Source organism: Pseudophryne corroboree, chromosome 2, assembly GCF_028390025.1.
Source record: "Pseudophryne corroboree isolate aPseCor3 chromosome 2, aPseCor3.hap2, whole genome shotgun sequence".
Classification (NCBI taxonomy): domain Eukaryota; kingdom Metazoa; phylum Chordata; class Amphibia; order Anura; family Myobatrachidae; genus Pseudophryne; species Pseudophryne corroboree.
In genome coordinates this window covers 274,702,219-274,725,016 of record NC_086445.1, presented here as the reverse complement: position 1 = coordinate 274,725,016, position 22,798 = coordinate 274,702,219, and the positions used below count along the sequence as shown (strand labels likewise).

General features: G+C 47.1%; 1 protein-coding gene across 3 annotated transcripts in view; it reads left to right on the top strand.

Annotated features, from left to right (window-relative positions):
- The window catches only part of COG3 (component of oligomeric golgi complex 3), a 251,481-nt gene that overhangs the window by 17,662 nt on the left and 211,021 nt on the right, over positions 1 to 22,798 (top strand). For 2 of the 3 annotated variants that reach the window (XM_063952822.1, XM_063952821.1), the window contains exon 3: positions 8,846 to 8,907. The exons of the other annotated variant lie outside the window; for it this stretch is intronic. In XM_063952822.1, coding sequence (XP_063808892.1) covers positions 8,846 to 8,907 — 62 coding nt within the window. The remainder of the gene's footprint in view (positions 1 to 8,845; positions 8,908 to 22,798) is intronic. 3 annotated transcript variants of the gene reach the window in all.

The window sequence follows — 22,798 nt, the reverse complement described above, 5'->3', positions numbered from 1 at the left end:
TCAGGTTTCCTCACAGCCTAAGAAAGCACTGTATTTTCAGGTACAGTCTTTTCGGCTTCAGAAAAGCAAGCGGGTCAAAGGCGCTTCCTTTCTGCACAGAGACAAGGGAAGAAGGAAAAAGCTGCACCAGCAGCCAGTTCCCAGGATCAAAAATCTTCCCCCGCTTCCTCTGAGTCCACCGCATGACGTTGGGGCTCCACAGGAGGAGACAGGTGCGGTAGGGGCGCGTCTCGGGAACTTGAGGGACCAGTGGGCTTGCCCACAGGTGGATCCCTAGGTTCTGCAAATAGTATCACAGGGATACAGGCTGGAGTTCGAGGCGACTCCCCCTCGCCGTTACCTCACATCAGCCTTGCCTGCTGCCCTCGGAGAAAGGTAGTACTGGCGGCAATTCACAAGCTGTACTTCCAGCAGGTGAAATCAAGGTACCGCTCCTTCAACAAGGCCGGGGTTACTATTCCAAAATGTTGTGGTACCGAAACCAGACGGTTCGGTGAGACCCATTCTAAAATTGAAAGCCTTGAACACTTATATACGAAGGTTCAAGTTCAAAATGGAATCGCTCAGGGCGATTATTGCAAGCCTGGAGAATTTCATGGTATCACTGGACATCAAGGATGCTTACCTGCATGTCCCTATTTACCCTCTTCACCAGGAGTACCTCAAAATTGTGGTACAGGATTGTCATTACCAATTCCTGACGTTGCCGTTGGTCTGTCCCCGGCACAGAGGTATTTACCAAGGTAATGGCCGAAATAATTATCCCGTACTTGGACGATCTCCTTATAAAGGCGAGGTCCAGGGAGCAGTTGTTCGGCGGAGTAGCACTATCTCGGGAAGTGCTACAACAGCACGGCTGGATTCTGAATATTCCAAAGTCGCAGCTGGTTCCTACGACGCGTCTACTGTTTCTGGGTATGGTTCTGGACACAGAACAGGATAAAAAGGGTTTCTCCCGGAGGAGAAGTCCAAGGAGTTGTTGTCTCTAGACAGAGACCTCCTAATACGTATACAGGTGTCGGTGCATCAATGCACGCGAGCCCTGGGAAGGATGGTAGCTTCTTACGAAGAAATTCCATTCGCCAGGTCCCATGCAAGGATTTTCCAGTGGGATCTGTTGGACAAGTGGTCCGGGTCGCATCTTCAGATGCATCGGAGGATAACCCTGTCTCCAAGGGCCAGGGTGTCGCTGTTGTGGTGGCTGCAGAGTGCTCATCTTCTAGGGGGCCGCAGATTCGGCATACAGGACTGGGTCCTGGTGACCACGGATGCCAGCCTTCGAGGCTGGGGGGCAGTCACACAGGGAAGAAACTTCCAAGGCTATGGAAAAGTCAGGAGACTTCCCTACACATAAATATTCTGGAACTAAGGGCCATTTACAATGCCCTAAGTCAGGCTAGACCCCTGCTTCAACACCGGCCGGTGCTGATCCAGTCAGACAACATCACGGCGGTCGCTCATGTAAACCGACAGGGCGGCACAAGAAGCAGGATGGCGATGGCAGAAGCCACAAGGATTCTCCGATGGGCGGAAAATCATATGTTAGCACTGTCAGCAGTGTTCATTCCCGGAGTGGACAACTGAGAAGCAGACTTTCTCAGAAACCACGACCTCCACCCGGGAGAGTGGGGACTTATCCAGAAGTTTTCCAAATGATTGTACACCGTTGGGAAAGGCCACAGGTGGACATGATGGCGTCCCGCCTCAACAAAAAGCTACAAAGATATTGCGCCAGGTCAGGGGACCCTTAGGCGATAGCTGTGGACGCTCTGGTAACACCGTGGGTGTACCAGTCGGTGTATGTGTTCCCTTCTCTGCCTCTCTTACCCAGGGTAATGAGAGGAGTAAGAACTATACTCATTGTTCCGGGTTGGCCAAGAAGAGCTTGGTAACCAGAACTCCAAGAAATGATCTCAGAGGACCCATGGCCTCTGCCGCTCAGACAGGACCTGCTGCAGCAGGGGGCCTGTCTGTTCCAAGACGTACCGCGGCTGCGTGTGACGGCATGGCGGTTGAACGCTGGATCCTGAAGGAAAAGGGCATTCCGGAGGAAGTTATCCCTACGCTATTTAAAGCTAGGAAAGAAGTGAGCGCAAACCATTATCACCGCATATGGTGGAAATATGTTGCGTGCTGTGAGGCCAGGAAGGCCCCAAAGGAGAAATTTCAGCTAGGTCGATTTCTGCACTTCCTACAGTCAGAGGTGACTATGGGCCTAAAATTGGGTTCCATGAAGGTCCAGATTTCGACTCTATCGATTTTCTTCCAAAATAGAACTGGCTTCACTGCCTGAAGTTTGGACTTTTGTTAAGGGAGTGCTGCATAGTCAGCCCCCGTTTGTGCCTCAAGTGGCACCGTGGGATCTCAACGTGGTGTTGGATTTCCTGAAGTCGCATTGGGTTGAGCCACTTAAATCCGTGGAGCTACAATACCTCATGTGGAACGTGGTCATTCTGTGGGCCGTGGCGTCGGCCAGGCGTGTATCAGAATTGGCAGCTTTGTCATACAAAAGCTCTTATCTGTATTTTATATGGATAAGGAGGAATTGAGGACTCGTTCCCAATTCCTTCCTAAGGTGGTATCAGTTTTTCATGTGAACCAACCTATTGTGGTGCCTGCGGCTACTTGGGACTTGGAGGATTCCAAGTTACTGGACGTAGTCAGGGCCCTGAAAAGTATATGTTTCCAGGACGGCTGGAGTCCGGAAAACTGACTCGCTATTTATCCTGTATGCACCCAACAAGCTGGGTGCTCCTGCTTCTAAGCAGACGATTGCTCGCTGGATCTGTAGCACGATTCAACTTGCACATGCTGCGGCTGGACTGCCGCACCCTAAATCTGTTAAAGCCCATTCCACGAGGAAAGTGGGCTCTTCTTGGGCGGCTGCCCGAGGGGTCTCGGCTTTACAACTTTGCCGAGCTGTTACTTGGTCGGGTTCAAACATTTTTGCAACAGTCTACAAGTTTGATACCCTGGCTGAGTAGGACCTAGAGTTTGCTCATTCGGCGCTGCAGAGTCATCCGCACTCTCCCGCCCGTTTGGGAGCTTTGGTATAATCCCCATGGTCCTTACGGAGTCCCAGCATCCACTTGGACGTCAGAGAAAATAAGATTTTACTCACCGGTAAATCTATTTCTCGTAGTCCGTAGTGGATGCTGGGCGCCCATCCCAAGTGCGGATTGTCTGCAATACTTGTATATAGTTATTGCCTATCTAAAGAGTTATTGTTGAGCCATCTGTTGAGAGGCTCAGTTATATTTCATACTGTTAACTGGGTATAGTATCACGAGTTATACGGTGTGATTGGTGTGGCTGGTATGAGTCTTACCCGGGATTCAAAATCCTTCCTATTTGTGTCAGCTCTTCCGGGCACAGTATCCTAACTGAGGTCTGGAGGAGGGTCTTAGTGGGAGGAGCCAGTGCACACCAGGTAGTCCTAAAGCTTTCTTTAGTTGTGCCCAGTCTCCTGCGGAGCCGCTAATCCCCATGGTCCTTACGGAGTCCCAGCATCCACTACGGACTACGAGAAATAGATTTACCGGTGAGTAAAATCTTATTTCTCTGACGTCCTAGTGGATGCTGGGAACTCCGAAAGGACCATGGGGAATAGCGGGCTCCGAAGGAGGCTGGGCACTCTAAGAAAGATTTATGACTACCTGGTGTGCACTGGCTCCTCCCACTATGACCCTCCTCCAAGCCTCAGTTAGATTTTGTGCCCGGCCGAGGTTGGATGCACACTAGGGGCTCTCCTGAGCCTTTAGAAAGAAAGTATAGAATTAGTTTTTTTATTTTCAGTGAGACCTGCTGGCAACAGGCTCACTGCAGCGAGGGACTAAGGGGAGAAGAAGCGAACCTGCCTGCTTGCAGCCAGCTTGGGCTTCTTAGGCTACTGGACACCATTAGCTCCAGAGGGATCGACCGCAGGCCCAGCCTTGGTGTTCGGTCCCGGAGCCGCGCCGCCGTCCCCCTTACAGAGCCAGAAGCAAGAAGAGGTCCGGAAAATCGGCGGCAGAAGACATCAGTCTTCACCAAGGTAGCGCACAGCACTGCAGCTGTGCACCATTGCTCCTCATACACACTTCACACTCCGGTCACTGAGGGTGCAGGGCGCTGGGGGGGGGCGCCCTGAGAAGCAATAATAACACCTTGGCTGGCAAAAATACCACAATATATAGCCCCAGAGGCTATATATGTGGAAAATACCCCTGCCAGAATATAGGAAAAAGCGGGAGAATAGTCAGCGGAAAAGGGGCGGAGCTATCTCCCTCAGCACACTGGCGCCATTTTTCCCTCACAGCTCCGCTGGAAGGAAGCTCCCTGGCTCTCCCCTGCAGTCTTCACTACAGAAAAGGGTAAAAAAAGAGAGGGGGGGCACTAAATTTAGGCGCAGTATACATTTATATAGAAAAAGCAGCTATAGGGGACATAACTCAGTTAGTCCCTGCATTATATAGCGCTCTGGTGTGTGCTGGCATACTCTCACTCTGTCCCCCCAAAGGGCTTTTATGGGTCCTGTCCTCTGTTAGAGCATTCCCTGTGTGTGTGCGGTGTGTCGGTACGGCGGTGTCGACATGTTTGATGAGGATAATGATGTGGAGGCGGAGCAGATGCCTTTAGAAGGGTTGTCACCCCCTGCGGGGCAGACACCTGAGTGGATGAGCTTATGGAAAGAAATGAGTGCACGTATAGACTCCTTACATAAGAAATTTGACGACATGCCAAATGTGGGACAGCCGACTTCTCAGCTCGTGCCTGTCCAGGTGTCTCAAAGGTCATCAGGGGCTCTAAAACGCCCGCTACCTCAGATCACAGACGCAGATGTCGACACTGATACTGACACCAGTGTCGACGACGATGAGTCTAATCTGATGCCCACTAAGGCCATTCACTGCATGATTGAGGCAATGAAAGAGGTGTTACACATTTCTGATATAAATCCAGGTACCACTAAAAAGGGTATTATGTTTGGGGAGAAAAAACTACCCGTAGTTTTTCCCCCATCAGATGAATTAAATGAAGTGTGTGAAGAAGCGTGGGCTTTCCCTGACAAAAAATTGGTAATTCCTAAGAAGGTACTAATGGCGTTTCCTTTCCCGCCAGAGGATAGGTCACGTTGGGAAACACCTCCTAGGGTGGATAAAGCGCTCACAAGTTTGTCTAAAAAGGTGGCACTACCGTCTCCGGATACGGCCGCCCTCAAGGAACCTGCTGATAGAAAGCAGGAGGCGATCCTGAAGTCTGTATACACACACTCAGGCATTATACTTAGACCAGCTATTGCGTCAGCATGGATGTGCAGTGCTGCCGCTGCGTGGTCAGAAAAACTGTCAGAAAATATTGACACACTAGACAGAGACACGATTCTGCTAACCATAGACCATATCAAAGACTCAGTCTTATATAGAAGGCACATGGAAGTTTTGCCTTATAAGGGTGAGGAATTATTTGGGGATGGTCTCTCGGACCTAGTTTCCACAGCAACGTCTGGGAAGTCAGCATTTTTACCCCATGTCCCCTCACAGCCTAAGAAGGCGCCGTTTTATCAGGTTCAGTCCTTTCGGACCCAGAAAAACAAGCGTGGAAAAGGCGGGTCTTTTCTGTCCAGAGGCAGAGGTAGGGGAAAAAGGCTGCAACAAACAGCAGGTTCCCAGGAGCAAAAGTCCTCCCCCGCTTCTTCTTCCAAGTCCGCCGCATGACGGTGGGGCTCCACAGGCGGAGCCAGGTACGGTGGGGGGCCGCCTCAAGATTTCAGCGATCAGTGGGCTCGCTCACAGGTGGATCCCTGGATCCTTTAATTAGTTTCTCAGGGGTACAAACTGGAATTCGAGGCGTCTCCACCCCACCGGTTCCTAAAATCTGCCTTGCCGATTGCTCCCTCAGACAGGGAGGCGGTGCTAGCGGCAATTCACAAGCTGTATTCCCAGCAGGTGATAATCAAGGTACCCCTACTTCAACAAGGCCGGGGCTACTATTCCACACTATTTGTGGTGCCGAAACCGGACGGTTCGGTGAGACCCATTTTAAATTTGAAATCCTTGAACACATACATAAAAAAATTCAAGTTCAAGATGGAATCGCTCAGGGCGGTTATTGCAAGCCTGGACGAGGGGGATTACATGGTATCCCTGGACATCAAGGATGCTTACTTGCATGTCCCCATTTACCATCCTCACCAGGAGTACCTCAGATTTGTGGTACAGGATTGCCATTACCAATTCCAGACGCTGCCGTTTGGACTGTCCACGGCTCCGAGGGTATTTACCAAGGTTATGGCGGAAATGATGATACTCCTTCAAAAAAAGGGAGTTTTAATTATCCCGTACTTGGACGATCTCCTAATAAAGGCGAGGTCCAAGGAGCAGTTGTTGGTGGGAGTAGCACTATCTCAGGAAGTGCTGCACCAGCACGGCTGGATTCTGAATATCCCAAAGTCACAGCTGGTTCCGACGACACGTCTACTGTTCCTGGGTATGATTCTGGATACAGTCCAGAAAAAAGTGTTTCTCCCGGAGGAGAAAGCCAGGGAGTTGTCATCTCTAGTCAGAGACCTCCTGAAACCAAAACAGGTATCGGTGCATCACTGCACGCGGGTCCTGGGAAAAATGGTAGCTTCTTACGAAGCAATTCCCTTCGGCAGGTTCCATGCCAGAATCTTTCAGTGGGACCTGTTGGACCAGCTGGTACTGATCCAGTCAGACAACATCACGGCAGTCGCCCATGTAAATCGACAGGGCGGCACAAGAAGCAGGATGGCAATGGCAGAAGCCACAAGGATTCTCCGATGGGCGGAAAATCATGTACTAGCACTGTCAGCAGTGTTCATTCCGGGAGTGGACAACTGGGAAGCAGACTTCCTCAGCAGACACGACCTCCACCCGGGAGAGTGGGGACTTCATCCAGAAGTCTTCCAAATGATTGTAAATCAGTGGGATCGGCCACAGGTGGACATGATGGCGTCCCGCCTAAACAAAAAACTAGAGAGGTATTGCGCCAGGTCAAGAGACCCCCAGGCGATAGCTGTGGATGCTCTAGTGACACCGTGGGTGTACCAGTCAGTTTATGTGTTCCCTCCTCTGCCTCTCATACCAAAGGTATTGAGACTAATAAGAAAGCGAGGAGTAAACACAATTCTCGTGGTTCCGGATTGGCCAAGACGAGCGTGGTACCCGGAACTTCAAGAGATGATCTCAGAGGACCCGTGGCCTCTGCCGCTCAGACAAGACCTGATACAGCAGGGGCCCTGTCTGTTCCAAGACTTACCGCGGCTGCGTTTGACGGCATGGCGGTTGAACGCCGGATCCTGAAGGAAAAGGGCATTCCGGAGGAAGTCATTCCTACGCTTATTAAAGCCAGGAAAGATGTTACGGCAAATCATTATCACCGCATATGGCGGAAATATGTTGCATGGTGTGAGGCCGAAAAGGCCCCAACAGAGGAATTTCAACTAGGTCGATTTCTGCATTTCCTGCAAGCAGGAGTGAATATGGGCCTAAAACTAGGCTCCATTAAAGTACAGATCTCGGCTCTGTCGATTTTCTTTCAAAAAGAACTAGCTTCAGTACCTGAAGTTCAGACATTTGTAAAAGGAGTGCTGCATATTCAGCCCCCGTTTGTGCCTCCTGTGGCACCTTGGGATCTCAACGTGGTGTTGAGTTTCTTAAAATCACATTGGTTTGAGCCACTAAAAACCGTGGATCTGAAATATCTCACGTGGAAAGTGGTCATGTTATTGGCCTTGGCTTCGGCCAGGCGAGTATCAGAATTGGCTGCTTTATCATGTAAAAGCCCTTATCTGATTTTCCATATGGATAGGGCAGAATTGAGGACTCGTCCCCAGTTTCTCCCTAAGGTGGTGTCAGCGTTTCACCTGAACCAGCCTATTGTGGTGCCTGCGGCTACTAGGGACTTGGAGGACTCCAAGTTGCTAGACGTTGTCAGGGCCCTGAAAATATATGTTTCCAGGACGGCTGGAGTCAGAAAATCTGACTCGCTGTTTATCCTGTATGCACCCAACAAGCTGGGTGCTCCTGCTTCTAAGCAGACTATTGCTCGCTGGATTTGTAATACAATTCAGCTTGCACATTCTGTGTCTGGCCTGCCACAGCCAAAATCTGTAAATGCCCATTCCACAAGGAAGGTGGGCTCATCTTGGGCGGCTGCCCGAGGGGTCTCGGCTTTACAACTTTGCCGACCTGCAACTTGGTCAGGGGCAAACACGTTTGCTAAATTCTACAAATTTGATACCCTGGCTGAGGAGGACCTTGAGTTCTCTCATTCGGTGCTGCAGAGTCATCCGTACTCTCCCGCCCGTTTGGGATATTTGGTATAATCCCCATGGTCCTTTCGGAGTTCCCAGCATCCACTAGGACGTCAGAGAAAATAAGAATTTACTCACCGGTAATTCTATTTCTCGTAGTCCGTAGTGGATGCTGGGCGCCCATCCCAAGTGCGGATTGTCTGCAATACTTGTAAATAGTTATTGCTAACTACAGGGTTATTGTTGAGCCATCTGTTGAGAGGCTCAGTTTTTTTCATACTGTCAAACTGGATATAGTATCACGAGTTGTACGGTGTGATTGGTGTGGCTGGTATGAGTCTTACCCGGGATTCAAAATCCTTCCTTATTATGTCAGCTCGTCCGGGCACAGTCTCCTAACTGAGGCTTGGAGGAGGGTCATAGTGGGAGGAGCTAGTGCACACCAGGTAGTCATAAATCTTTCTTAGAGTGCCCAGCCTCCTTCGGAGCCCGCTATTCCCCATAGTCCTTTCGGAGTTCCCAGCATCCACTACGGACTACGAGAAATAGAATTACCGGTGAGTAAATTCTTATTTTTTTTTTTTCCAGTTCTTCTCATGGTTTGCCCAATTACAGACGCACATGGACCAGGATGAAGGTGCAAAGTGCAGGTAAGCCTACTTACCTTTCTCATACGTCCTAGAGGATGCTGGGGTCACCATTAGAACCATGGGGTATAGACGGGATCCGCAGGAGACATGGGCACTTTAAGACTTTCAAAGGGTGTGAACTGGCTCCTCCCTGTATGCCGCTCCTCCAGACTCCAGTTTTAGAATTGTGCTCAGTGAGACTGGATGCACTACAGGGAAGTTCTACTGAGTTTCTCTGAAAAGACTTATGTTAGGTTTTTTATTTTCAGGGAGGCTGCTGGCAACAGTCTCCCTGCTTCGAGGGACTTAGGGGAGAGAAGTATGACCAACTTCTAGTGAGTTCAATGGCTCTGCTTCTGGCTGACAGGACACCATTAGCTCCTGAGGGTGATGATCACTGGGTACACCTAGATGCTCACTCCCGCAGCCTGCCGTCACCCCCTTACAGAGCCAGAAGTCAGAAGCCAGGTGAGTAGCAGAAGAAAGAAGACTTCTCCAGTGACGGCTTTCTGAGGTACAGCGCAGAGAACGGAACACTGCTCGCCATGCTCCCACACATAACAGGTACTGCAGGGTGCAGGGCGGGGGAGGGAAGCATAAAATCGACTTTTAACACTGGCACATAAGGGCATATAGTGCGGTGGCACTGTCCTAACCCCCGCCAGTATAAAAATTTAGTAATACACACTGAGGTGAAGCGCGCCATTGCAGGGGCGGGACTTCTTCCTCAGTCAGCCAGCATACTACTCGGCGCCATTTTTCCCTCCTTCCCCGCAAGGACGCTGATCCTTCCTTCACCACTGTATCAGGGTGCAGAACAGGGGGGGTGAAGTTAAAATTAGTACTGTGTATATTTAAGTATATACTGATATATGAATAAAAGGGCGCTGCAGGTCTTTGGGCAAACTTTGTTGTACAGTTCTCTGCTACTAACGCTGGGTTGTGAGCTGACAAAATCCTCTGTGTCCCTTGACAGATTTTACAGTCGATCCTTCTGGTTCATAAACGTGAGAGTTCAGTCCCTCTGTTACGACTCGGCACATTACTCCTCTGATTAAAGGATCTGTCCCCTATAAACCCCGGAGTGTCTGTGGGGTGTTTGCACATGTATGTAGCATGTCTGACAGGGTGGTCTTCCCCTGAGGAATTTGTAGTAGGGGCACAGATGTATGTATGTGTGTGTGTGTGTATATATATATATATATATATATGTGTGTATGTATGTATATATATTTCTCTGACGTCCTAGTGGATGCTGGGAACTCCGTAAGGACCATGGGGAATAGCGGCTCCGCAGGAGACTGGGCACAAAAGTAAAGCTTTAGGACTACCTGGTGTGCACTGGCTCCTCCCCCTATGACCCTCCTCCAAGCCTCAGTTAGATTTTTGTGCCCGGCCGAGAAGGGTGCATTCTAGGAGGCTCTCCTGAGTTTCTTAGAAAAAGTTTAGTTTTAGGTTTTTTATTTTCAGTGAGACCTGCTGGCAACAGGCTCACTGCATCGAGGGACTAAGGGGAGAAGAAGCGAACCTGCCTGCTTGCAGCCAGCTTGGGCTTCTTAGGCTACTGGACACCATTAGCTCCAGAGGGACCGAACACAGGCCCAGCCTCGGAGTCCGGTCCCAGAGCCGCGCCGCCGGCCCCCTTACAGAGCCAGAAGCAAGAAGAGGTCCGGAAAAATCGGCGGCAGAAGACATCAGTCTTCAACTAGGTAGCGCACAGCACTGCAGCTGTGCGCCATTGCTCCTCAGGCACACTTCACACTCCGGTCACTGAGGGTGCAGAGCGCTAGGGGGGGGCGCCCTGAGCAGCAATGTAAAACACCTCGGCTGGCGAAAATACACCACATATAACCCCCAGGGCTATATGGATGTATTTTAACCCCTGCCAGAATTCACCAAAATGCGGGAGAAAAGGCCGCCGAGAAGGGGGCGGAGCCTATCTCCTCAGCACACGGGCGCCATTTTCCATCACAGCTCCGCTGGAAGGACGTCTCCCTGACTCTCCCCTGCAGTCCTGCACTACAGAAAAGGGTAAAAAAGAGAGGGGGGGCACTAATTTTGCGCAGTTTTGATAATAGCAGCAGCTATAAAGGGAAAAGCACGTTATATAGTGGTATTCCTGTCTATATATAGCGCTCTGGTGTGTGCTGGCATACTCTCCCTCTGTCTCCCCAAAGGGCTAGTGGGGTCCTGTCCTCTATCAGAGCATTCCCTGTGTGTGCGCGGTGTGTCGGTACGATTGTGTCGACATGTTTGAGGAGGAAAATGAGATGGAGGCGGAGCAATTGCCTATAATAGAGTTGTCACCCCCTAGGGAGTCGACACCTGAGTGGATGAGCTTATGGAAGGAATAGCGTGACAATGTCAGCTCTTTACGAAAGACAGTTGACGATATGAGACAGCCGGCTACTCAGCTTGTGCCTGTCCAGGGGTCTCAAACGCCATCAGGGGCTCTAAAACGCCCGTTACCTCAGATGGCAGACACAGACACGGATACTGACTCCAGTGTCGACGATGAAGAGACAAATGTGACTTCCAGTAGGGCCACACGTTACATGATTGAGACAATGAAAAATGTTTTGAATATTTCTGATAATACAAGTACCACTAAAAAGGGTATTATGTTTGGTGAGAAAAAACTGCCTGTAGTTTTTCCTGTATCCGAGGAATTAAATGAAGTGTGTGATGAGGCGTGGGTTTCCCCCGATAAAAAACTGATAATTCCTAAAAGGTTATTGGCATTGATAAAGCTAAATATTTATCGTATATAAAACACTTTAAGAGGTCTAAGAACACTGTACGCTATCTACGTAAGAAGTACCGTAAGGGTACGCAAGTTGTGTAGCGATCGCTCAACCGTAGTCGAGACGCTCAAGCGTCACGTTCGCTTACGGCCCAGTGATCACAGGCAGGCACGCTATTGGCTGCCGACTAACGTGATGATTTGCTATAGCGTAGCGTACGCTCGGGACCACGAGGAGATCACCAGCGGTGCAGACGCTTACAACGTTTAAACCTTTATATCTATACCTTTAACAATGAGATACACAGTATACCTTGGTGTGGAGACAGAGTGTAAGTGCAACCTGGTGTAACCTGATTAACTACAAAGCTGCTTGAGCGTCACCGACGCTCAGAGAATACTTAACACTATAAAGAATACACAGATACCTGGGCTTAGGGTCCAAAACCTATTATGTGTATTTTAACTATTATACTTGCAAAAGGAATCACAGTACAAATGATACACTACAATATAACATAAACCAACTAACCAGATAAACTACACAGGAAATACAATACAATACAATACAATTAAAGGAAAATACGAGAGAGATAGAGAGAGAGAGAGAGAGAGAGAGATGGCTCACAGTAAGACAATATGATTACGGAGAAAACTTACGCACAAGGGGAAACGATCGCATGCGCCTCGATATCCAGCTCCCGATTATCAGCAATGAGAACCGTTGAAGAGAGTGAACTGGATACGGTCGGCCTGCCTATTTATGCCCCACACACAATACAATTCAATGGTCCCTACAATCTCATTGTTCATTGGACACAGGAATTCGGCTTCGCATTATAACAAAAGGTCATAGGTTGATTCATACAGGTGGGCTGTGACTATTTCCAACTGCTCAGGTGGGAGGGAAACTGGGTTTCCCGCCGCATGGGTAATAAAGTGCAAATAAAGTAAATGTTCATAAACTTCTTATGTCCATAACTATTCGCACGAGCGATTGATCTGCTTCAAACCAACACCGGAATATTTCTAATTAAATATTCTTCCGATGGATACTAAACACCACTGTATTACTCCTGTCTGACCCTTCGTATCAAACAAAGAGGGATTCCTCTGTTCATAAACATTCTATATTAACCAAACTTTCAGAATCTATCAAAGGGACCATGATCTACAAAATACATTATTAGTGAAAATATGTAATGATTGAGTCGCACGCTACGATCGCATAAACTCTACCGTAAATACGCATACCATGCGCCTGCGGGTGCCCGCGACTGTGAGTATGCGCACGTACGGGAGAGCGTACGCATGCGCAGCACGGACCTGTGTGAGGTGCAAATATGGTAGTGTGCATAGAGATATTTTTCTGACTTTGACAGTCCACCCTTTGGCAGTCAATAATAACTGCCACTTCCTGAAAACATTTCAAAAGGAGAAAAATATATGTCAGGGGTTAATTCATTTCCATGGTTGGGTAAGGGAGGAGAGAGGAGTAGGTGTGAAGAGGGTATGACCTAGTGAGATAGCAGAAGCATGTGTGTATGAGTCCATGTTTGGGGGGTCATGTATCATCGTGCCGTACGTGTTGTAAATCAAGCTTCGAGGTATTGCGAAGTATACATTTGAATTCCTTCTTATCCCGTGGTACGGGTCTGTGGATGGGCTGTCAAACTTTACCGAGCTCTTTTCGGATTTTGAACAAAATGGGGAGCACATTTTAGTTGATGATACATGAATGGGAGAATATGTGATTGCTGATATCTGTGCCTGTATTCCCTATACTATGTGTGTCATTACCTGAGGGTTGTAGAAATGAAGAAAAGACATAATTACGGTAAATGCGGTGGTATTCTATGTCAGGTTAATGTACATTTGTCGGTTGAAGTTTTGTTCGGTATCAGTTGAAAGTCGTCTTCTTTGCGCTGTGTTGCCCATTAGGTGTGAGCAAAAAGCTTTGTCAATGCCATTAGATTTACAAAAAATGTTGGGCTAGCGTAAGTTTAAGAATTCTAGGGAAACTGGGGATCCATGGCAAAGTTCATCAAATGTCCGTATCTCAAGTGGTCAAAACTTCTTCTTTGGTCTATCCGTTGTCTGTATAGCGTCTCGTCAACTTCCTCGTCCAAGTGGGTCTTTTTATCTTGGAGAAAAGCAGAAAAACAGGTGAAAGAAACGGACCGTATAATCGCATTTTCATTACATCATTATTTCTATCATTGGGTCATAAATCAAATCCTGGTTAATTACAGTTTCTTCACTCCTCAAACTCATTACCCTGGTACGATGTTTGCACTTCATTAAAGCCTGACCGCATCTAAATATCAATCCAATCGATATGACAACACCTAAGATACATAGGAGAAACTTCCCAACATCCATTATGACTCCTTGAGCCCAGTCTCCCAAACCGGAGAACCAATTTCGCGGGTTCAACCATGACACCCAACCAGTCAGCTCATTACCTACAGCAGCAAGAGTGAGATTGTGTTTTCGGCGAAATTCCCACTTCAATTGGAGAATATCGTCCATCTTTTGGTCTATGACCTTGACCGGATCCTCGGTGCTATTCGTGATATACGTGCAACACTTCACGCCGTACTGTGTTGCTAATGTAACACAATATCCGCCTGTCACTGCTGTGAGGTAATTAAGAACCATTCTATGCTGCACCAGTTCTATTTTATAAGCTTGAAGTTCCCTTCCAGTATATCTAAACGTGTCATCATACATTTCAGTGATATTATCTAACAAATTTGCGAGCGCCGATATGTATTTATAATTTAGCACTCCTCTAGCGGTGCGGGTGAAATCTAACGCGATTAAAAATTGAATCCCGGTGGATTCACTTATTAGATCAGAGGCCGGATGCTCTGTCTTCTCTATCAGGTGCCTTTTAACAACGTGCTCGTAATGGGTGTGAGTATAAGGAGCTTGGGCACCACGATGTATGTCTTTCATTTTATCATGTGTTACAGTCATCACTTCAGGCAATACTTTTCCAATATAACACAATCCTTCAGAGTTTGGGGCAAGCCACTTGTACGCCTTTCTCCCGCATATGAAATATGCATCATCGGGGAGAACATATGGGACGGAGAAGGACATAACCATATTACACACCTTCCAGGTGAACTCTCCTAACCCTAATTCTTCCATCTGCTTAATACACGTATCAGGTTGTATGATATGTGCACAGTATCCTGGTGATACTTCTCCAACTCTCGTAATCCTATTTCCTAAGGTGTACCTATACCGGAAAGATTTTCCTCTACTGGCTATGTGGCGTACAAGCTCTGTATCTGTAGGCATTCTATCTGCTCTATGCGAAAAGGTCATGGTGTGGTTACTCCATGACACTTCCCAATTTCCCGGCTTTCTGGGATTGGAGATGTTGAAACATAATAGGGACCTATCCACATGGTATTGGTGGAGCTTCAAACTAGGAGGGCTGGAGATATTAAACCTCCTGTCCACCGGTCTCCCACCATTTAACTCAAGTACCTCCGCTATCGTTAAAGGAAATGGCACTAGCCCTGATTTGCTATGACCTTGAGGTACTTGAGAGCATACCCAACAATCTGTTTTGTTTAACACATTACCCACTAAGGAGTGATAGTCACTCAATGGATGCCGGTCCATATGGATATTAAAACTGGATTGGCATTTCTTAATGCACCCATCTTCAATGACATTGTTACAGAGCCTACAGATACAGTTTTCCTCAGCTAACAATCCGTCACAATTTCTTCTATGGTCAATGCTATCGGATCGTTTTCTGATACTCGCCTTTGCTTGTTGGTTAGGTTGATCTTGGAAAACTACGCCTCCATCTTTATCATCAGAACCCATTCCAGAACCTCTATCGACCTCCATGGTACTCTCGCCGGAACAGACTGCTCTGGTCAACATCATGGTCAACAGGAAAATCCGGATCACAGTCTCTTGGGGCAAGTCCATCTTATAGGAGGAAACGGAGAAGAATGAGAAGGAGGAAAAAGAAATTTGAGGGAGAGGGGATGGGAAGTGGAGGAAAATAATAAAAGGGAGTGGGGAGTTGACAACAGCTCTCGGTCTTCAAGGCTCAGGTGCCGCCTCAGTCCTCCTGGAACAGACACTCCAGTGATACAACCTCTACCGTCTGTTCCTTATCACGGGACTTCTCTGGATCAGCAACCTTCTTGCAGTGGGATTAATGGACCCAAGTCTCTCTCTCAGCAACCTTTAATGCTGTAGTGCTAGTCAATAAGACCTGGTATGGTCCTTCCCATCTGTCAATAAGGCAACCTGAGCGTAGAAAATTCCGTATCATTACATAATCCCCAGGTTCAATATCATGACAATTACTATCAGGTAGATCAGGAATCACCAACTTCAGATTATCATTTTGATTCCTTAACTGTTTACTCATGTTAATCAAGTACTTTACAGTTACTTCATTGTTACATTTCAAATCATCCTGAGGGTTAATCATGACATGCGGTTGTTGACCAAACAAGATTTCAAAGGGAGACAGATTAAGAGGGGACCTGGGAGTGGTTCTGATACTGTACAATACAATGGGTAAAGCTTCTGGCCATGTCAATCCTGTCTCTGCCATCACTTTACTCAATTTATTTTTAATAGTGCTGTTCACTCTTTCGACCTTCGCACTCGCCTGTGGACGGTACGGAGTGTGCAGCTTGCTATCAATTCCCATCAACTTACACATTCCTTGAAAGACATCACCTGTAAAATGGGTACCCCTATCACTTTCGATTATTCTAGGGATACCATATCTACATACAAATTCCTGCACAATTTTCTTAGCAGTAAACATAGCGGTATTTGTAGCCGCAGGAAATGCTTCGACCCAATTTGAGAAAACATCTATACAAACAAGTACATATTTCAAATTCCGACAAGGGGGTAATTGTATAAAGTCAATTTGTATTACCTGGAAAGGGCCGCCGGCAGGTGGGATATGGGATGGTTCTGTAGGTATTGCCTTTCCAATATTCTTTCTCAAACAGGTAAGGCATGACATTGCTCTTTTACTCGCATGAGAGGAGAATCCTGGGGCGCACCAATATGCTCTTACCAATTTGCACATCCCCTCCTTGCCTAGATGAGTCAGCCCATGAGCTGCTTCAGCCAGACATGGAAGATATGCTCTGGGGGCCACTGGTTTACCATGTCCATCCGTCCAGAGTCCTGAGGACTCCTGGCCACATCCTTTTGCCTTCCAGACTGCCTTTTCCTGTGTGGAACACAAATTTTGCATTTCACACAACTTCTGTGTGTTAATGGTATTAAATACCATCAATTGTGTGGTGTCTGTCTGTATGGGGGTAGCAGCTGCTAACTTAGCAGCTTCGTCTGCTCGGCTGTTACCAAGTGATACCGGGTCTTGGCTATATGTGTGTGCTTTACATTTGATAACAGCCACTCTGTCGGGTTCCTGTATCGCTGTTAGAAGCCTTTTTATGTGAGCTGCATGCGCTACCGGTGTACCAGCTGCCGTCATGAAATTTCTGAGGCGCCATAGGGCTCCGAAATCATGGACTACCCCGAATGCGTATCTAGAATCGGTGTAGATATTGGCTGACTTACCCTTAGCCAATTCACATGCTCTGGTTAGGGCGACCAGTTCAGCAACCTGGGCTGAGTGAGGTGGGCCTAGCGGTTCCGCTTCTATGGTGTCTTGGTCATCTACGACTGCGTATCCAGTACACAAGTCTCCCGAGTCTGACTGTCTATGACAACTACCGTCCATGTAGAACGTGAGTTCTGCATCTTCCAGTGGGTTGTCACTGATGTCAGGCCTTGCGGTAAAATTTTGGGTCAAATATTCCATACAATCATGTGTATCTTCCTTTGTATTAAATCCTCCTTCCCCATCACTCTCACCTTCCACCCTTTGTGCCTGACCAGGCAAACCTGGGAGATACGTTGCAGGATTTAATGCACTGCATCTCCTTATGGTGATGTTTACGGGGGCCATTAGTGCCAATTCCCATCTTGTAAACCTCGCTGATGAGACGTGTCTGGTTTGGGCAGAATTCAATAAGGCTGATACTGCATGTGGCGTATGGATTGTGAGGTTGTGGCCTAGCACGACATCTTCGCTTTTTGTCACTAGCAATGCTATCGCAGCAACGCTTCGCAAGCATGTGGGGAGGGATCGCGCTACCGTGTCTAGCTGAGCGCTGTAGTATGCAACTGGCCTGCTGGCATCACCGTGTTTTTGGGTTAGTACACCTGCCGCGCAACCAGCACTTTCTGTTCCGTATAGTTCAAAGGGTTTCCCATAGTCTGGCATACCTAGTGCTGGTGCCTGCGTTAGGCACTGTTTGAGTCTCTCAAATGCTGTTTCGGACTCGTCTGTATGCGAAATCCTATCAGGTTTGTTTGAGGAGACCATTTCCTGCAAAGGTAACGCCAAAATGGAAAACCCTGGGATCCAATTACGGCAATACCCACACATTCCTAAAAACGTTCTGATCTGTTGCTGGGTTTGTGGCAGAGTCATGTCTCTAATTGCTTGGATTCTATCAGCGGTCAGGTGTCTCAGTCCTTGTGTTAGACAGTGTCCCAAATATTTTACCTTAGTTTGGCATAATTGTAACTTGTCTTTGGACACCTTGTGTCCTGTGTCTGAAAGATGAAACAGGAGCTGTTTCGTATCCTTCAGAGATGCTTCCAGTGAATCTGAACACAGTAATAAATCGTCCACATACTGTATCAATACTGATCCACTGTCTGGTTGGAAAGACTGTAAACAATCATGCAAAGCCTGAGAAAATATACTTGGACTATCTATGAAACCTTGGGGTAATCGAGTCCACGTGTATTGGACTCCTTTGTATGTAAATGCAAACAAATATTGGCTGTCAGGGTGCAGAGGTACCGAAAAGAAAGCGGAGCAGAGGTCAATAACAGTGAAAAATTTGGCAGTGGGAGGGATTTGCATTAGGATGACAGCTGGATTTGGCACTACGGGGAACTGACTCTCAACTATTTTGTTAATCCCCCTTAGATCCTGCACTAGTCTGTAACCCCTCCCCCCACTCTTTTTAACAGGGAAGATGGGACTATTGGCAGTGCTGGACGTTCTTACCAGAATGCCCTGTTGTAGCAAGCGCTCTATTACTGGGTAAACTCCTAACTCCACCTCTGGCTTCAGAGGGTACTGTGGGATTTTTGGAGCTATCCTACCATCTTTTACTTGTACAACTACTGGAGCTACGTTTGCCATTAATCCAGTGTCTTGTCCGTCTTTTGTCCAAAGTGACTCTGGTATCTGAGATGTCATCTCTTCTATTTGGGATGGATTCCTATTTGTCATAATGGTATGTGACATTAATTTTGATGGGGAGTCTAACATGTCTCGCACTTCCTGAGCGTGTTTCTCAGGTATGTCCAAGAATACACCTTCAGGAGTACAATAAATGACGCACCCCATTTTACACAGTAAGTCTCTTCCCAGGAGATTGGTTGGTGCCGATGCAGCCAGCAAAAAGGAATGCTTGGTATGCAAAGGCCCTATTGTAATCTCGGCTGGTTTGCTAACAGGGTAGTGCTGGACTACTCCTGTTACTCCCATGGCTGGAATTGTCCTACCAGTGGTTCTCATGCCCACTGTCGAATTTATCACTGACTTGGCCGCCCCTGTGTCTACAAGAAAGTTTAAAGTTTTACCAGCTACATTAATTGCGATCTCGGGTTCACTTCCAAGGTTGGCAATTAATTTTACTGGCTGCAGATTACAGGTATGGCCACACCCCTATTGGGTATGGTGACCTCCCTGAATCCCGCTGGCAGCAACTACTTGTGAGGGAGATAGTTGGGAACTACCAGAGGCATGCCAGTCTCTGTTTGGGGGATATCTTTTTGTTTCCCCTGTATGTGGCTCATAACTCCGTTTCTGTGGACCCTGATCCCAATGTCGTGTGTCGTGTCGTTGTCTAGGGGGTTGGTATGAGTTTCGTGGATTCTTTACTCTACAATCTCGTGCCATGTGTCCCTGTTTGTGACAAGAATAACAAGTAACCATACTTGACTTACCCACAGGATTTGGTGATACAAACAAAGGCTGCCTTGTGGTCAGAGCCTGTATACTTACTGACATTAATTTATCACCTTGTTGTTCCCTGTGTCTGGTGATGTTTCTATCGTGATCAATAGCAGCCTCTCTCAAAGTAGCCACAGACAGACCTCGCCAACATGGTTGTGTGGTCTGTACCCTAGTCTTCAATGACTCTTTTAAACCATCCATCAGTACCGATACTGCTACTTCCCGATGGTTTGTGTCTGTTTTAATGTCCTCTATGCCTGTGTATTTTGCCATTTCTAATAATGCTCTGTGAAAATACTCTGCAGCTGTCTCTGACTCCTTCTGTTTAATGGAGAATATCTTATTCCATTTAGCTACTGCTGGGAAATACTCTTTTAGCTGCAAGTTTATTCTTTTCACATTATCTTGGTTGTACACATCTGTAAGAGGTACATCATGATCTAGTCCGCAATCAGCTAAAAACTGAGTTGCGTCGACATTTGAGGGTAAATATGCTCTCAGCAATATCTGCCAGTCTTTATTGTTGGGCTCTACAGTGTTACCTAAGTCTCTGATGTATTTTTGACTGGCAACTAAGTCTTTTCTAGGGTCAGGAAATTCAGACACTATGGTCCTTAATTCCATTCGGGAAAATGGGGTGTACATGGCAATGTTCCTAATGGGAGTGGCTCCTGATGCGTCTGTTTTCCCATTTGGCACTGCTATTACTCTAACAGGTGTAATTCTAACAACCTCATTCTGTGTAGATTCTACAGGCTGTGGTGAAATAGTTTCAGCATAATGCATGGTGCCGTACTTACCAGTTGATACGACCTCACCTATCCCTCCGCTAGGGGCCTTTACTAATCTCGTGGGTGGAGCTGTGCCTACTGTGGTCTCTGCTATGGTGGCTGCTAGAGAGAGCGCTGAAATCGTTGCCGATTCGTCCTCTTGATCACACTCCTGAGGAAAGTTCAAAACAGGGTACAACTTGCACGGGTTAATACTTGCACGGGTTAATGGGTTAACATTATCATTAACATTTACACAGTTACTAAGTGATTTTGTGTTACACCTTAGTGCGTCTTTCTCCGCAATCAACTTCTCTCCTGATATATATGGTGGCGGTGGGGCCGTGGCAATCAGTTTTCTGTTAGAGCCAGATCCCGCCGCCTGAGCCAAACCTCTCTGTATCTCACCTTCCTGTTGCCACAACTGTAAATAATCATAATGCTGGATTCGTCTCTTTGTTGATTTTATGAGACATATCCTCCTCCTTAAATTTTGTAACACTTCTGAGCTGAAGCTCCCTACTCTTGGGAATTTCTCCCCGTCATGTACAGTCATTCTCTCCCATTCATCACATAAAGTTTCTGTGTGACTTCCATATTTCTCACACATTATATACCTGGCCGACCCAATTGGTCGGACCACTGAATCAACCCGAACCGAGGTTGATCGCCCCCTACCTGAACAAGTGGCCCCCATAGTTCGAAAGTGTTGCTTTATTTAGCCAACCCTTTACGCAAAACCAAATGTCAACAATAGGCTGACGGTGGCGGTTTACCGAGTACCCCACTCACTCGCCCACGCCGACCAATACGACCTGATCACACCGATATGGTGCTGGCGTACTCGACCTAGGGCCCCTGCGACCTGAACCTCTATTTACTGGAACCTGCGAGGGTTATCCGAAGAACACTTACTCTTTCCAGTAACTATTGGTTGCTGGATAGTTCCTGAGTGAGCAGCAAACTTCCCTTAAAATAAAAAATTACACAAATCACGTTAGAGTGTACAAATAGCGTTTGTGACCCCTTTACTCTAATGGTATTAGGTCAGATTACTAACTACTGCACACACTTACGTGCGGTCCAGTCGTTCAGTACACAAACAACTAAGCTTATGTACGGAAAGACCAATGGAATCGAAACTTACGACTGCGAATTCCTTCAGCCAGAGCTTATATGGCCTATATGGGTGTTGCACCAACCCCTTTCGGTGTTGTGCCTGTGAACTGTATAGCGGACTTCCTTGTCGGCTGTACCTGGACCTCCTGGTCTGCTATGACCTCCTGGTCTTGTTACAGTACGACCTCCTGGTCTTGTTACAGTATGACCTCCTGGTCTGCTATACTCTAATGCTCAAAATTGTATATTTAACCAGAGATGCCTCCCTAGCCACCGTGCACGTCACTTACACGCATGTACCTCACGAGTACTCGACTTTTCTTGTGGTTCAACCTTTAAAAATTGTAAAAACACTCACTCATCACATGTACACTTTTGTTTCTATTTCTATTTCTGCGCAGAAATTTTTCTTCAGATCAGGTGTGTTACCAATTAGGAGCAGGATCTGTTAATTAAAATTTCGGACACCCAAAAATAGACTTGCGTTATTTCTCGCCTCGCGTTATTTATCGCTTTGCGTTATTTATCAACTTATCGTGACTTGAGCTACGTGGGCGTAACCGGACGCTCCGTTGCGTAATATACGCTGCGTGCGTCGGCCTTTGGATTGCGTACGCAGGTCTTTGTTATAGACACGTATACGCAAAGCAAAGATCCACCGTAACACAATTTATACTTTTATCAATGTAGATGATCCTTGATCATCTACCACACAAACACACTGACTTCGCCTTATCTCCCAGGCGAAACTGTGTGTTTGTCTATCTTTTAACTATATTACCTTTACTCTTAAACTATGAAATAACGGCAAATCTTTTTTAGCACTTCTATCAACTATAAAACTGGCAGACAGGAGAGTGATATACGAAAATGAAAAAGAAAAAGAAATGCAGATATATGTGTGCGTGCGTGTGTACGCAAGACAGAAAAATAAACAGTTTTAAAAGACACTAGCGTTTTGTTCTTACCTCCGGTTCCCGGATTCCTTCAGCACTCTTTACCTAAGCGAAGCAGACGCTTATCCTGTCAGCACTACGAGGGATACAACCTCCCGCCCTTTGCTGAGGGATAATGTCTGCTGATCTACCTAGTGCAGATATGTGAAGGACGGGCGAGCCGCCAATTGATAAAGCTAAATATTTATCGTATATAAAACACTTTAAGAGGTCTAAGAACACTGTACGCTATCTACGTAAGAAGTACCGTAAGGGTACGCAAGTTGTG